The 16,009-nt window shown below is 38.1% G+C and overlaps 1 protein-coding gene across 2 annotated transcripts in view; it reads left to right on the top strand.

Annotated features, from left to right (window-relative positions):
* The window catches only part of LOC139938391 (lysosomal proton-coupled steroid conjugate and bile acid symporter SLC46A3-like), a 33,366-nt gene extending 17,418 nt beyond the window's left edge, over positions 1-15,948 (top strand). For both annotated transcript variants that reach the window (XM_071933883.1, XM_071933872.1), the window contains exons 3-9: positions 674-847; positions 7,402-7,538; positions 8,962-9,079; positions 9,594-9,677; positions 10,424-10,580; positions 11,179-11,234; positions 12,044-15,948. In XM_071933883.1, the coding sequence (XP_071789984.1) occupies positions 674-847; positions 7,402-7,538; positions 8,962-9,079; positions 9,594-9,677; positions 10,424-10,580; positions 11,179-11,234; positions 12,044-12,096 (779 nt within the window). In that variant the 3' untranslated portion in view covers positions 12,097-15,948. The remainder of the gene's footprint in view (positions 1-673; positions 848-7,401; positions 7,539-8,961; positions 9,080-9,593; positions 9,678-10,423; positions 10,581-11,178; positions 11,235-12,043) is intronic.
* Positions 15,949-16,009: the final 61 nt, after the last annotated feature.

Here is a 16,009-nt window from a genome sequence, read left to right as displayed (position 1 = left end):
TGATATAAACAATAACAAATTGTCGTAAGTGTGAAAGATAGCAGACAACAAAGGATGGAGGCATCTTGTAGAAGTCGAGGCTCGTAGTGAGGTGCCTTACAATGACAAACAAAACAAGCAACAAACTCTATAGTAAACGGACAGACATGTTTGAAAAACACAAGCAAACGACCATATTAAATGACAAAAAAAAAATACCCAACACATTGTTCAGAAACAGTTTGAGAATAAGCTATGTTAAATATTGTGAGAAAGCAGCTCTTTTATATGCGCCTTTAAAGGCACTGGACACTATTGGTAATTGTCAAAGATCAGTCTTCTCTCTAAGTGTATCTCAACATATGCACAAAATAACAAACCTGTGAAAATTTGAGCTCAATTGGTCGTCGAAGTTGCGAGATAATAATGAAAGAAAAAACACCCTTGTCACACGAAGTTGTGTGCTTTCCAATGCTTGATTTCGAGACCTCAAATTCTAAATCTGAGGTCTCGAAATCAAATTCGTGGAAAATTACTTCTTTCTCGAAAACGACATCACTTCAGAGGGAAACGTTTCTCACAATGTTTTATTTCATCAACCTCTTACCACTACTCGTTACCAAGTAAGGTTTTATGCTAATAATTATTTTGAGTAATTATCAATAGTGTCCAGTGCCTTTAAATCGACCAACAGATGAAGATAACGCCATGTGTAGACTCTGTGGCGGCACTCGTCAGGGTCTTACTGAAGTGTTCAAGGGGATAGAGAACATGCTGTTCGTGTGCTTCCGAGAGAGAGTCGGCTTCAGACGGAAACACCTTGTCATTGTCCAGCTCATCGGTATTATTCATAATATTGGATCCACAGGTAGGTTATAAAACTTCATAAAATAGTTTCTCAATTTTGCATTCAATTCAGTGAAACAGTTATTTCTTTCCGTGCTCACAGTAAGAAAATACAGTAAAATTAGGCCACCATTAATAAACGTACAATACAAAGCAAAGAGTAAACGTGACCAAGATACTGACAAAATGTAACAATGTAAGAAGTGACTAATAATAGAAACCGACAAAATGTAACAAGGTAAGAAGTGACTAATAATAGAAACTGACAAAATGTAACAATGTAAGAAGTGACTAATAAAAGAAACTGACGAAATGTAACAATGTAAGAAGTGACTAATAATACAAACTGACAAAATGTAACAATGTAAGAAGTGACTAATAATAGAAACCGACAAAATGTAACAAGGTAAGAAGTGACTAATAATAGAAACTGACAAAATGTAACAATGTAAGAAGTGACTAATAAAAGAAACTGACGAAATGTAACAATGTAAGAAGTGACTAATAATACAAACTGACAAAGTGTAACAATGTAAAAAGTGACTAAGAAATTGAAATAGTTTTGTTTTAATGGACGACTCTACAGAATGTTTCTGTTTTTTACTTAATGGCAAAATTGTCAAAGTGTAATATGATAGATAGCTTGGTGTTTTAATAAAGATGACAACAAAGGAAATGAGCAGGTAACCATTGAAAGAGGCATTTGCCTTCAGATTGTGCACTTTGGGCTATAGAAAGTGTGCACGTTGGGCCTTAAAAAGCGCTGTTATGTAAAGAATATTGGTAGGAAAGAAATGTTAAAGGTATGTACTGATTCACATAAATATACCACAAAATTGTGTTTTGTGTGTAATTTCATGACAGAACACAGTCCGCTATTTTGTAGAACCAAATTTTGGACTCCACAAAAACCACGTTATGTGTCTCTGCTGGTTGTTTCTCCAGAGTCAAATTATGGGTAAAAAAATAAAATAATTATTTTTTTTTATCTCTGAAGCAAAGTAAACATCTAGTATATAAATAAATATAGTAAACTCGCGGGTACAACCTTGTGTAAATCTCTTGTGTGTCAGTGTTGGCTCTAAAAGAGCCGGTGTGGTCCCTGCAAAATGTTTTCTCGAAGATTTGGAACTTATTTCAGAGACAGAAAATAAGCCCAGAATCCGATTGCACGACATGGGATGTGGGACATGGGATATTTATGTGCTAAGTGCTTGGGTGCAACTCTGCCCCTCAAAAATAAAAGATAAAACACCATCGTTGAGACCTGACCTTGGATATATGGATTGGCTCAGTTTAGGACATCAATGAATATGACTCCCCAGGTCTTAACATTAAATGGAGAAATTTAATCATTATCTTGAGGTGTCGGGGTTGGTTATAACTTTGAAAGTGGGGGCCGGTTAACTTCACACAAGTCATTTGATAAGTTGAGTAAAATACAGTTGTTTGTGCATTATGTTATTTCTTTTTAGCGTGCAGTGCTGAGAAATGATTTTAAAACATAAACATAGGCCTAATCTATGATTTGAAGCATTGCATGGTCAGGTATCCATTTAAGGTCCAAATGGCATAAGCCAATTTTCAGGCATGTGGCAACTATCCGTGAAAAAAAAGAGGAAAAGTGAAACCAAGCAAGAAATAAAAAAGAGAAAAAGATCATATTCATATACTTTTGTCCACAGAAAGTGAAGAAAAAAAGAGGAAAATCAAAACAAACTAGATATAGTGTTTGTAGAAACAAACACTAGGTGTTCGGCTATCGTTGGGTCAGTGTTTGAATCAATGAAAAAAGTGTTGTTAATAGCTCGTCAAATTGCAAAGAAATCAAAACAAAACAGTTTTCTCGATATGTAATCATTTTATGGTAAAGCATCAAAAAGTGTACATTTCAACCTTAAAGCCTTTAAATAATGCCTTTCCAAAGCATTTTACAGGCACTTCCGGTTTAAAAGGTCAAAAGGTCAAGAGAAGGTCACCAACATACCCATGTTTGTGAAGTACGTGAGGCCCTTTCACATGATGTATAGATAAAATAAAATTGAAGAGGATGCCTGAATTGACTAATACAATCGGAGTTGGACGAGGTGTAGACTTGATTCAAGTCTTAGATTGTGGTTATTCTTCTGATCCCAGGCACAAAAAACGCCCCCACATTATTAGCGATCACGTGGGCCCTAACTCGCAATCTCAATTTGCAACGTGTGCATACGAGCTCCAGGAGTGCCATCCGACATATCGAGTTACCGACATACGTTATCTCATCAATCCGACTTATTTCGTGGAATCAGTTACTTACCGACATATTATTTTGCTAAGTCGACTTATTCAAAACAATCAGTTGACTTAACAACATAATTTGTATCACCAAGTCGACTTAGATAAAGTGGTAAGTCGACTTACTGACATAATTTATCTCACCAAGTCGACTAACAGTAACTAATTAAGAAGTTTAATTATACACAACCTGCACACGTTGCAACGTGTGTGTATTGAGATTGCGAGTTAGGGCCCACGTGATCGCTAATAATGTGGGGGCGTTTTTCGTGCCTGGGATGCAGAAGAATAACCACAATCTAAGACTTGAATCAAGTCTACACCTCGTCCAACGCCGATTGCATTAGTCAATCCGGGCATCCTCTTCAATTTTATTTTATGTAACAAGCAAAATTATTAATTTACTGATTTTATTTAAAAAAGATTAATGGCTGTTAGCAAACTGCGTCCAACTAACATTACATGGTGTACATGTACTTGCAAAATAGTGTTACTGGCCTCCCGTTTTGACCCTACTAAATAGCTACGTGAGAAGAATGAGACAATAAATCATGAATTCAGTTCAAAAAGATAAAAGTTTGTTTTCGTCATATTATTCATCAAACTATAAGCTTTTACATAGTTAAAATCTTCACAACAAAATGTATGTATGGAAGGTACCAGACAGCACGTCACGGACCCGAGTTGAAAAGTGACAATACCAAAGTGCAACCATCAGCCGTGAAGTTACATTATATATGATGGTTATTGTCAAAAGGATAAAAGTTTGTTTTCGTCATATTATTCATCAAACTATAAGCCTTTACTTAATTAAAATCTTCACAACAAAATGTATGTATGGAAGGTACCAGACAGCACGTCACGGAGCCGAGTTGAAAAGTGACAATACCAAAAGTGCAACCATCAGCCGTGAAGTTACATTATATATGCTGGTTATTGTCAAAAGGATAAAAAGGTTGTTGTCGCCACAACCAACCCCCTTATATTCAACGAACCATGTGAATCTATTCAAACAAGCGAAACCTTCTAAAGAATATCCATGCATAGATTTGTCAGGTGCATAAAATTATGTCCAGCCAACACTGTGATTTATGTGTGTGTACTAGTTTCCTCACTCCCCAACCAAAGTGACTACAATACGTCTCTATTGAATAACAATGGTATATTTCGACATGGTTTTTATTTTCAGCTTTTCCATAGATCCTGTTTTTTATGACTCCCAAAAATGGCCGACCGTGTTAGTTCGCAAAGTAAAAGGAAAACCACACAATTTCCAGGCAAATTTGTGTGGATCATTTTACAACATCTTTCCAACCATTATGTATTTTATAACAAACGGTTACAGACGCTTTTTATAGACCAACTCGTCCGATCAAAGGCAACGTGTTCCTTTAACGCATATAATGTTATTTACATAAAATAAGAAAATACTGGAACCCAAAACCGGGCTAAGCATATACTAATTATGTATCTTTTGGAACCTCCGTAACATCTCCTGCCCTAGTGGTGCCAGATCCAAGGCGTCAAACATGACTTAAAGCCATTGGACCCTTTCGGTTAACAGTATTGCCCAAGGCCCACACTTCGTGTATCACAACTTCTATAACAAACCTGTGAAAATTTAGGCTCAATCGGTCATCGGAGTCGGGAGAAAATAACGGGAAAACCCAACCTCGTATCCGCGCGTTTCGCCGTGTCATGACATGTGTTTAAAATAAATCCGTAATTCTTTTGACCCAGAGGTGCTCGGTCCAAGTTGTCAAACATAATGATAATGAAGTAAATTTAATCACAAAAATGGAACCCCCACACCGGGGCGAAATCCTTCTCTTTTCGATAAGTACACTGGGTTTATTTTATATGCGTTTATAACACATGGGACCAACGGCTTTACGTCCCATCCGAAGGACTAAGCAATGGTTAAGTGACATCATCTTTTGACCCAGAGATGCTCGGTCCAAGTTGTCAAACATAATGATAATAAAGTAAATTTAATCACAAACAAAGGAACCCCCATGAGCGGGCTAAGCACGGGCTAATCATACTAATATTTTGTAACCGTTGGAACCTACTTTATATCTTTGCCTGGTCAAACATCATTTAAAGGGGCATTACAGTATTACATTTAGTTTTAGCCCGCAAACGTAAAGTTAAAAAGCAATACAAAGACTAGGAAATAGAGTGCTCTCATAGTGGTGCACAAGGTTTGATACACACACATCTCAACGCATGTTCAGGCTGTTAAGTCAACTTCTTAGTTTCTGTAAGTCGACTTGGTGAGATAAATTATGTCAGTTAGTTGACTGATCATTTTATCTAAGTCGACTTGGTGAGAAACCGAACAAAATCAAAGAGTTGTTCGGGCTGTTGCCCGAACACCTAAAAAAAAAAAAACCGAACAAAATCAAAGAGTTGTTCGGGCTGTTGCCCGAACACCTACAAAAAAAACAGAAAACGAACAAAATCAAAGAGTTGTTCGGGCTGTTGCCCGAACACCTAAAAAAAAAAGAACAAAATCAAAGAGTTGTTCGGGCTGTTGCCCGAACACCTAAAAAAAAAACCCGAACAAAATCAAAGAGTTGTTCGGGCTATTGCCCGAACACCTTAAAAACCGAACAAAATCAAAGAGTTGTATTGTTTGTGTGTATTACGTAAGCTTGTTCACTCCAGTGAACACCACTGGTGGTGGGTGAACAATGGACGAAGACCAACATTTAGGAAACAATGCTCGTTCCTTCGATAGCGGCATCATAGGTCGGGAGCGAAAGTGGCAGCAGATAAGTGACTGTTTCTTGACTTTAAGTAAATTTATACAAGTTAGTGATAGAAACAGACTATCAGATGATGTTGTAGCCGACTTTCTCGGTCTACAAAAAAACACCAAAGGTGAAGATGAAGTGACCTACCCGCGTACAAGCCTGTAGTTTCAGATTTGCTTTTAATAAACAAATTTAAGCTACCTTTATGATCAACAATTTCAGTTTAATATCCTGTTATTTTATGATGATATTGGAAAAAGTATCTTTGCAATCTTAAATTTTAGGGACTTTACTCACTTACCATGTTTGTGTATGACAAATTAAGCATTTTGAATTAAAAAAAAAAAACCAAAAAACAAAAATACTGGTTAAAATGAAATTGATTTATCTGACTTTAAGACCTGCTTAAATTACTGTTGTAGTTCTATAATTATTTTTTAACATCTCAGCTAAATAATAGTTTAATAATGTAGCTGTTCACTTGTGGAAAGTGTTAACGATCATTTTGCAATACATGTGTAGCTCTATTAACCTGTGTTAAAAACCATTAAAAACAAAATAATATGGTCCATGGCGTCATTGACTTCATTTACTTTATTCCCTAACTCTTTTATGCACAATGGGTGAATAGATGTACCCATCGCGCCATTCGTGCAAAATAATGGAGCGATTTAACAATAGCATGACGTCACAGGTGTGGGTTAAATCAATATAAACCACAAGGGAAACTGACTGGGACAATTTTGGGGGTTGAACAAAGAATTGAATAGAGTCGGATTCGAACCAACGACCTCCGGATTAACAGGTTGTATTTTAATATCGCACACTTATCTGGGCCCAATTTCATAGAGCTGGTTAAACAGCATATCAGTTGTCTGGTAAGCATAATATTTGTTTTTTTTCTTTTCTTTTTTCTATTTCTTTGTACGCAAGTCGCCAGACACACAAGGCCTGTAGAAGGCCACTTCAAGGTGTGATGGGCTACAATCAAAAAATTTGTTCAGGGGCAGTTGCCACCTAAGTTGGTGCTGACAGTTGGTTACCCCTTTTTCAGTCTATATGAATTTAGGCTTGGGTTTATCCATCGGAAGCCTAGACTTGTTATGCTTAAAGGAACACGTTGCCATGGATCGGACGAGTTGGTCGATTAAAAGCGTTTGAAACCGTTGATACTTTGGTGAGAAAGATGTTTTAAAAGTAAAATATAATGATCCACACAAGTATCACTCAAAATTGCACGGTTTCCTTTTACGTCGCGAGCTATCAGGGTCGGACATTTATGGGAATAAATAGCCGACCGTGTTAGTCGACGAGGTAAATGGATAACCTTTTCGAGACATATTTGTGTAGATCATTATATTTTACTTTTAAACCATCTTTCTAACCATATGCATTTCACAACAAACGGTTACAGAATGCTTTTCAAAGACCAACTCGTCCGATCCAAAGCAACGTGTTCCTTTAAGCAGCTCTATGAAAATGTGCCCTGGAGGTCAACTCTTCTTGACCCCGATATCATTTATTTCTTCGTTAATCACAGCCGAGAGCGATTTGACTGTACTTTACACCAAGCATTCACCGTTGAATTGGTCAGCCACAACAATAGGATTCTTCTTCACGCTGAGAACTGTTCTGAAGGCGTTGACCCTCTCCCTTGGACTGCCCTTATTCTTTAAGGTAAACGGTTTGTGTGACCCATTCCGTCTATTGCATTTACAAGGTCATGTACCTCAGCCCAACGATGCCAAACGATGGAATCGTTTTCATTACTAGGCTCTATTCCATAGAGCTACTAAAGCACAAAAAGCTAGCTAGGCACATCAAAACTATGCTAACTAGAATAAATAAACCAGCCAAAAAGCCATCTCGCATGTACAATTTGTGATTGATACTCTGTTCAGTTGAGCAGGAAATTGTTAAGCAATATTTTCTGCTTAAAGGAACACGTTGCCTGGGATCGGACGAGTTGGTCCATGAAAAGCGTTTGAAACCGTTTGTTATGAAATGCATATGGTTAGAAAGATGTTTTAAAAGTAGAATATAATGATCCACACAAGTATCACTCAAAATTGCACGGTTTTCATTTTACGTCGCGAACAAACACGGTCGGCCATTTATGGGAGTCAAAGTTTTGACTCCCATAAATGGCCGACCGTGTTTGTCGACGAGGTAAAACGAAAACCACGCAATTTCGATGCATATTTGTGTAGACCATTGTATTCTACTTTTACAACATCTTTCTAACCATAACGATTTTATAACAAACGGTTTAAAAGACCAACTCGACCGATCCAAGGCAACGTGTTCCTTTAAGCAGCTCTATGGAATTGGCCCCTGGGCATATCCACAATCCAAAAATTGTTCTTCGTCGTAGTGTTTCAGAATATTCCACTTCATCCCAAATCATCTGTCCCATGTTACCTCAGTGCACTAAAACAATGTGTATCACTGTGAGACTTTTAAGAACTTCTGTACAACTACTAACTTTTCAAAGGCAGTGGAAACTATTTGTAATTACTCAAAAATAATTATTAGCATAAAACCTCACTTGGTGACGAATAATGGGGAGAGGTTGGTATAAAACATTTTGAGAAACAGCTCTCTCTGAAGTGCCATAGTTTTCGAGAAAGAAGTAATTTCCCACAAATCTGATTTCGAGACCTCAGATCAAGAACTTGAGATCTCGAAATCAAGCATTGTTTAAAGCACACAACTTCGTGTGACAATGGAATTTTTTCCTTTCATTTTTAACTCGCAACTTTGACAACCAATTTGAGCTCAGATTTCCACAGGTTTGTTATTTTATGCATAGATACACCAACTTTGAAGGCTAGTCTCTAGCAATTACCAATGGTGTCCAGTGTCTTTAAATATTCTACACCGATGCAATGGCAGGCCTACATCAATGTGCCGTTTTTGCGGTAGGTCTGCCCATATGGTATCTCTTTAACGGGCCTGCCTATCAGAGATTAGGGTATCTGCTATAATTCGGGTTCAAATCCATCCGAGTATACATTCTTTTGCAGGACTATATAGAAAACCACTGATTGTACAGCTTATCACGACAAGTATCACAATATAGTTTTTCATATTTTCACAGCTTACCAAGCATCATTCACTGCGGATGGATCTGAGCCTGGCCTCCTTTGGAATAATATCAACAACCTCGGCTCTGGTCATGATATCATTTGCAGAGACTACTACAGTTATGATGATAGGTATGTAGGAAGAATGGAAAACACCTCAGCCGATCAGCTTTAGGTGGAACCCACTCCCTTGTTTTGAAAACCCACGAAGAAGTTTTTCCAAAAACAAACTTCTCTAACTATTCCGTTGGGAAATGTAGATACACAGTCAAAATAATCTGTGAAACGTTTATTTCAAAAGTTGGTTGCGGTTTTTTCCAAGCAGAGGAAATAATCCATCATTGGAATACACACAGCAGAAACGTTTCTCAGTTTAACATTATTTTGATAACCCTCGCTCTTAAACCACTTTTCTTTGAAGGGTTTTGTTTCTCAAAATGGTATACATTATCAACAGCAGTGCATCTTATCAAGAAGTTGTTATGGTCATTAATTTCTTGAAGTAATTACCAAAGGTTTACCCCAAATTTAATTCATATTTCTTAGTGTAATTGCATCCTTAGCCATTAATAATGACCGTTCGAAACCTATTATTCACGCAAGTTGTTGTGTGATTTACGATTGATTTTCTCCTTTTTCCCATCAGCGCCTTTTGTCGGCATGTTTGTTGGCTTTCCAAGCCTCATTCTAAATGCTATAAAATCAAAGCTTGTCGAGCCTTACGAATACGGTAAGTATTTCAGTTTTACCTCACATTTTGAAAAGTAACGGTGATCTTTGACAGCGCTTTAGGCATCACATACAAATTATAGTGGTTCCGAGAACGTGACAACCCGGCGTCTCTTATACTACAAGTGCTTAATGATGAATAAGGGTACAGACTATTATCAATTTCAGCCTCGGTTTTAGTATTACATTAGGTTGCGCCCCCTCAGAACTTTTAAATTTTGGGGATTGAAGAAATATTTTAAGCCTCTTTGTACACCTTGCTTTGCCCCGGACAAGCTTGTATTCTGGATGCTAGTGGTGCATTCTTAGGCCAATTAGAGGCATAATTGATAGACGAAACAGAACATTGAGCAGTAGAATTTGGGCCTTTTGAATTCCAGCATCATCAAGGGAGGATCTTAGACAACACTTTTAGGGGGGTCAATCTGTCAAAGATGGAGCAACCGCCCCTCCCTGTTTACGGGCCTGCTTACTTCGTGGATGAATAGCCTTGAAGTCATTCCAGGGGCTCACCCGGGTCAGCCCCAAGTGCCCTGCTTGTGGAACGGGTCACTTGGGGCTGGCCCGAGGTGCATGGCGTCGTTCGTTCGTTTAGCTCTTGTCAGGGGCTCACCGGAATGAGCCCCGCGGGGTCGACTCAGGGAAGCTAATCGAACGCACCCATTACTGAGTAGAGATCAGTGGCTAGTACCCGTCTTTTTTTACTGGAATGATAAAAATAATATCTTGCCTCCGATTTATCAACAGGAGCTCTGTTCGCGTTCACCGCTCTTATACAAACACTGACCTCAACGGCAGGATCGGCCATGTTTAGCAGTATCTACGCAGCCTCGCTAGCAACCTGGCCGGGACTTGCCTTCATGGTTACAGCTTTAATTTACGTGGTGTCGCTCGGCTTAATTTCGTGAGTGGAAATAATGGTTTATTGACCTGCAAGTTTCCTTCTGGGTGAACATCATCAATTATTCTGAATTCTAAATCTGAGGTCTCGAAATCAAATCCGTGGAAAATTACTTCTTTCTCGAAAACTATGTCACTTCAGAGGGAGCCGTTTCTCACAATGTTTTATGCCATCAACCTCTCCCTATTACTCGTTACCAAGTAAGGTTTTATGCTAATAATTATTTTGAGTATTTACCAATAGTGTCCACTGCCTTTAAGCCAGGAGAAAAAAAATACACTTTATGATACTGCAGGGGGAGCTCACTAAGAAGCAAAGCTTATAAGCGTGAGTCCCAAGCATTTTGAGTGCTTATTAAACAAACCAAAATATGACTGCATTGTCATAGTTGTTTTGGAACAGCGACTGCATTCAATCCACTTAACTTTAATTGTGTCACTATCAGTCCTAACAGCCTCACACATTGGTTTTCGGAAGACAACGTTTACCGACGCAATTTTCATGACATTTATGTTAATTAAACTACCTGTGAACAATTAGGTAACAGAAAACAGCAGTTTGAATGTTTGATTTTAACATCGCTCTTTTATTTTTTTAAAAGATACCTCTGGTTCGATATGAAGAAAGCAGCAGAGGATGACCAGAGATATCAAAGTGGTAGGTTTCATTATTTAAAATTAAACAATAACAAAAAAACATTTGCTTTAATGTACCCAGAGGTTCTTAAGGCGATGACACAGAATTGAAATAAAACACTTTAACAATGTATTGACTTTGTAATTCTAGTAGTGATTTACATTCTAGTAGAAAATGGGAATTTGCTCGTGGTCTTCTCCTCAACTCTTTACTCACTCCAGTGGTACCGCTGCCACCACATCCCGTATTTCCATTACTGCTGCTTTGAGTTCGGTGGTATCAATTTGTCAGATGTTGTCTACTCAGCGCATCTTCGGTCTAAAAAACCTTTTAGAGATAACTCAATGGTAAACACAATAACCATTGCAAGGAGATTCTTCCATAAGTGGGACGTGTTACCAAAATCTTCTTTACCGTAATTCTTACATAATGCTAGCAGGACATCTCAACCAGGGTAATCTTCCGATAATGATAATTATGTGCCTCTCACAAGTAAGACCACAGCTGGGAGCTACTCTAGGTCGACCAAAAAAATAAACTTTGGTTTCAAACAGCCGAACTTAGCATAGCATTTACATTGGCTCGGCTCATGACAAGATCGACGTCTGAAACTAAGACGCTCCAGAGGCGTTCCGAACGACTGGAATAGTTGGTCTTTCGAATTCCAGCGCGCCCAGTCGCACCTGTTTCAGGCGTCGAACTTAAGATTTCAAGTATCTAATTCAGAATTTGGTTCGGTGCAACTGTCTGAAACGGGTGGTGCCCAACGCATGGCATGTTCTCAATACAATGTTTCAAACCCCACTTCTCTTTTCTTTTGTTTATCACAGATGATGGAAGCGGGTATGAGAAAGTAGACACTACAGACGAGGAGTCCGATTGAGAAACTGGACAACTTATTCCTCCGTGGCGAAGCCAACCCTCCGAAAACATCCACATTGCCGTCTGGTAACTTTTATCACAACGGATTGCTCTTCCTGATTGCTTACAGCTCTGTAACAAATATTAGCCAAACTTCTTCACACGTTTTTCATGTCCTTGCCTTTCAGGTCCAGAGCGCAGCACTTTTCCAACAAACGGAAGTAAAGAATGAGCTTGAGCTTGACGAATGTGAACATTCCTAAAAACAAAATGGCTTGCCGGTGTCAGATGCAATTGTGTCCGCCATGCAATACTGTCCGCTTCGGACACTTTTGCACATGCAATCGTGTCCGGGGTTATGCAAAAACCGTCTGGCGGACATGTACATGTATGTGCACGCGTAAAGCGAGCGTGCATGCGCTGAACCTGATGCAGTATGAATATTCACGTATTTTATTACAGCGAATGCCCAACGGCCGAACATTTCCCATGTCATTCATGACATCTTTTTATAGCTCCATGATGACGCGCAATTGTAAACAAAATGGCGAACGTGTTCCGTCGATCAAGGGCGTTTAATTTACTGCAAGGACGGTTTTGCACGGGGCGGACACAACTGCATATGCAAATGTGTCCGGTCGGAAACAACTGCATTGTGCAGCAGCGTCCAGGCGGACACAATTGCATATGCAAAACCGTCCGGCGGACACTATTGCATATGCAATAATGTCCTCCGGAAAGTATTGCATAGAGGACATAATTGCATGCGACACCGGTCCGGGTTCCCCCTTATTCTTGATCCGAAACATCTCAGTGTCAGAAACTTACTATGCGCACCACCAAAACTACCCAAGTACAAGTTTTTGACAAAGAGTGGGCTAATTCCTTCTCCATTTTGGAGTTGCTAATATATACTTTCCATGTAAATTTGAGAAGTCCCGAGAAACCACATGCCTGGTATACCAGTAAATTGATTGTTTATTTATACTCTTTAACAGGTAAAAAAGTCAGTTTAATTCACTAATTTGTTCACTAAAAGTAGGACGGGTCAGCACTTACGCAAGCACTGTCCAATTATGTTGTTCTGTATCGGTCAATAGGCCTACATGTTTATAAATGAAAATATGTTAATTTCGATGGTTGGAGATTATTTTTGGTTTGTTTATTGTAGTGAGGTTAATTTTACATCCAGCAGTTTGTGTCTACATTGTTAATCTCGGATGCCCGTGAAACGAAAACAAAATGGGTCAACACATACGATTTTGTGAAAGTTATGTTTTGTAGTTTATACGAGACGGCCACTCGTTCGTTCTTGCTTGATTAAATTGTTTAAAGCCATTGGACACTTTCTGAACAGAACACAAATTTAAAGTTCACAGATTTACAAATAACTTACAGGGTTTACAGCAGGTAATGGTGAAAGACTTCCCTTTAAATATTGATAAAACATTTAAAAACAACTATCAATTCTCGATAATTATCGAGAATAACGGATTTATTTTAAACACATGTCATGACACGGCGAAACGTGCACAAGGGTGGGTTTTCCCGTTATTCTCTCCCGACTCCGATAACCGATTGAGCATAAATTTTCACAGGTTTGTTATTGTATATATAAGTTGTGATACACGAAGTCTGGGCCTTTGGACAATACTGTGTACTGAAGTTATGCGATGATTTAACACACAGAAAGCTCAGAGAAAAAGGGTTCAAACTTTGTAACATTTTCTTTCTTTTATTTCAATCAGTACATTTTACAAAACACTGATTTATGACACAGTAAGTATGCTGCAGTTATGAATACAACTTACAGCTTCAAAACAAACAAGATTAATCCCGTTTTATAGCAAACACAAATAAATATTTATATCTCTTAATATTTTCTTGTTCTTTCATTCAATTTCATTTAAAGGCAGTGGACACTATTGGTAATTACTCAAAATAATTGTGAGCATAAAAACTAACTAGGTAATGAGCAATAGAGAGCTGTTAATAGTACAACACAATGTGAGAAACGCCTCCCTCTGAAGTAACGTAGTTATAGAGAAAGAAGTAATTTTCCACGAATTTAATTTCGAGACATCATAATTAGATTTTGAGGTCCCGAAATCAATCATCTGAAAGCACACAACTTCGTGTGACAAGGGTGCTTTTTTATCCATTATTATCTCGCAACTTCGCTGACCAATTGAGTTAAACTTTTCACAGGTTTATTTTGTGTATCTGTTGAGATACACCAAGTGAGAAGACTGGTCTTTGACAATTACCAAAAGCGTCCATCAATGTATTTAATTACTCTGTATCTTTTACAAAATGCGTTTGAAATAAAGTCCCAGTTCAAAGGTCAAAAAACATGCTGAATTTGTTCACTTTGTCTTTCATGGATTTCAAACAGAGGTGGTCTTTATTGTTAATAATATTTACAAAAACAAAATGGAATTCGTCAATAAAGCAAGACTGACAATTCAATTGTATACTTTAATAAGACACTAGGTGACAACAGACTTAAAACCGGGTAAACAACATATAGTCTTGGAAGAGCCCGATTGCTCAGTGTGATGTAAACAGTATAAGTTATCACACGAGCGACAGTGGAAAACGAAAATATATAACGCTTCTGCGTCGTCCCTTATCCAACAAAGAAGATAACATATTTATCTTCAAGCAAACTTGGCGCAAGACATAACACACAAGACGCAGGTAGTGATATGCAATATAGGTTTGTATCACCATTCCATTCTGCAAATCTGACTTGAGGATTAGCGCAAACTTGAAGATAATGGAAAATGACTGGCTATTTCTCAACCTCTCACAATGTCACCCATTGGTCGGAAGTTACTGCAGGATACTTTAATAAAACCATTATCTTCAAGCAACTTTGAATCCTCAATTCTGATTGGTACTGTCAAGCACTGATATTGATCTGCACATTGTGCACAAAAACTCCTTTTTTCTGTCTTTTATTTGCTGTTTGTTCCCAAATTCAAAAACAACTCAAGTCCAGCACAAATTAAGAATATTCAAATCTTAACTTTTAAATTTTAATTCTCATATTTTTAGATTCTCAACACCACTACAAAATGTAAAATCTTGTAAAATTTAAAATTCTTCTCTTTTTGGCCAATTCCAGTCTTTCAAGAAGTTTGGAAGACAAGTTTCCTGATGTTTGGAAAATCCAGACATGCCTGACGAATTTGAAGCAAGAGGGGCTGTATAGAATATTCTCAGATGATGTCACTGTTTTATCACTTGCCATGCTGGATGTTTAGGCATGTTTGTCAAGTTTGGTTAACATTGTTAAGGACTTTAACAAACTACGCCTGAACATATGCCAGAACACCCGAAGTCACACTTTGAAGCTTGTGAATTATGCCAAATACCAGCCTTGATGCGGATGTTCGGATCCGTACAAATGTATACCTTTGACCTCGCATCCATTTGACATGAAGATTCGCAGTCAAATCCTACATACTTGTATACATATAAAACACAGTCATTGAAAACTTACATCACTGCAAGTTTATCTAATGAAATCATTGCCACCAAGAAATCATTGGGCTCAGAAGACCAGTGCTCCTTAGTATACTGAACATGTGCTACAAAACATACCAATGGATGGCACACTACAGTCATATCGTGCATGTGTTAAAGGAACACGTTGCCTTGGATCGGTCGAGTTGGTCTTTGAAAAGCGTTTGTAACTGTTTTGTATAAATTACATATGGGTAGAAAGATGTTGTAAAAGTAGAATACAATGACCCACACAAACATGCCTCGAAATTGCACGGTTTTCCTTTTACCTCGTCGACTAACACGGTCGGCCATTTATGGGAGTCAAATTTTTGACTCCCATAAATGGCCGACCGTGTTAGTTCGCGCAGTAAAAGGAAAACCACGCAATTTCGAGGCAAACTTGTGTGAATAATTGTATTCTA

The sequence above is a fragment of the Asterias amurensis genome, chromosome 1 (genome assembly GCF_032118995.1).
Source record: "Asterias amurensis chromosome 1, ASM3211899v1".
Taxonomy (NCBI): domain Eukaryota; kingdom Metazoa; phylum Echinodermata; class Asteroidea; order Forcipulatida; family Asteriidae; genus Asterias; species Asterias amurensis.
Note: the sequence above shows the minus strand (reverse complement) of the source record. Positions and strands in the feature narration are given on the sequence as shown.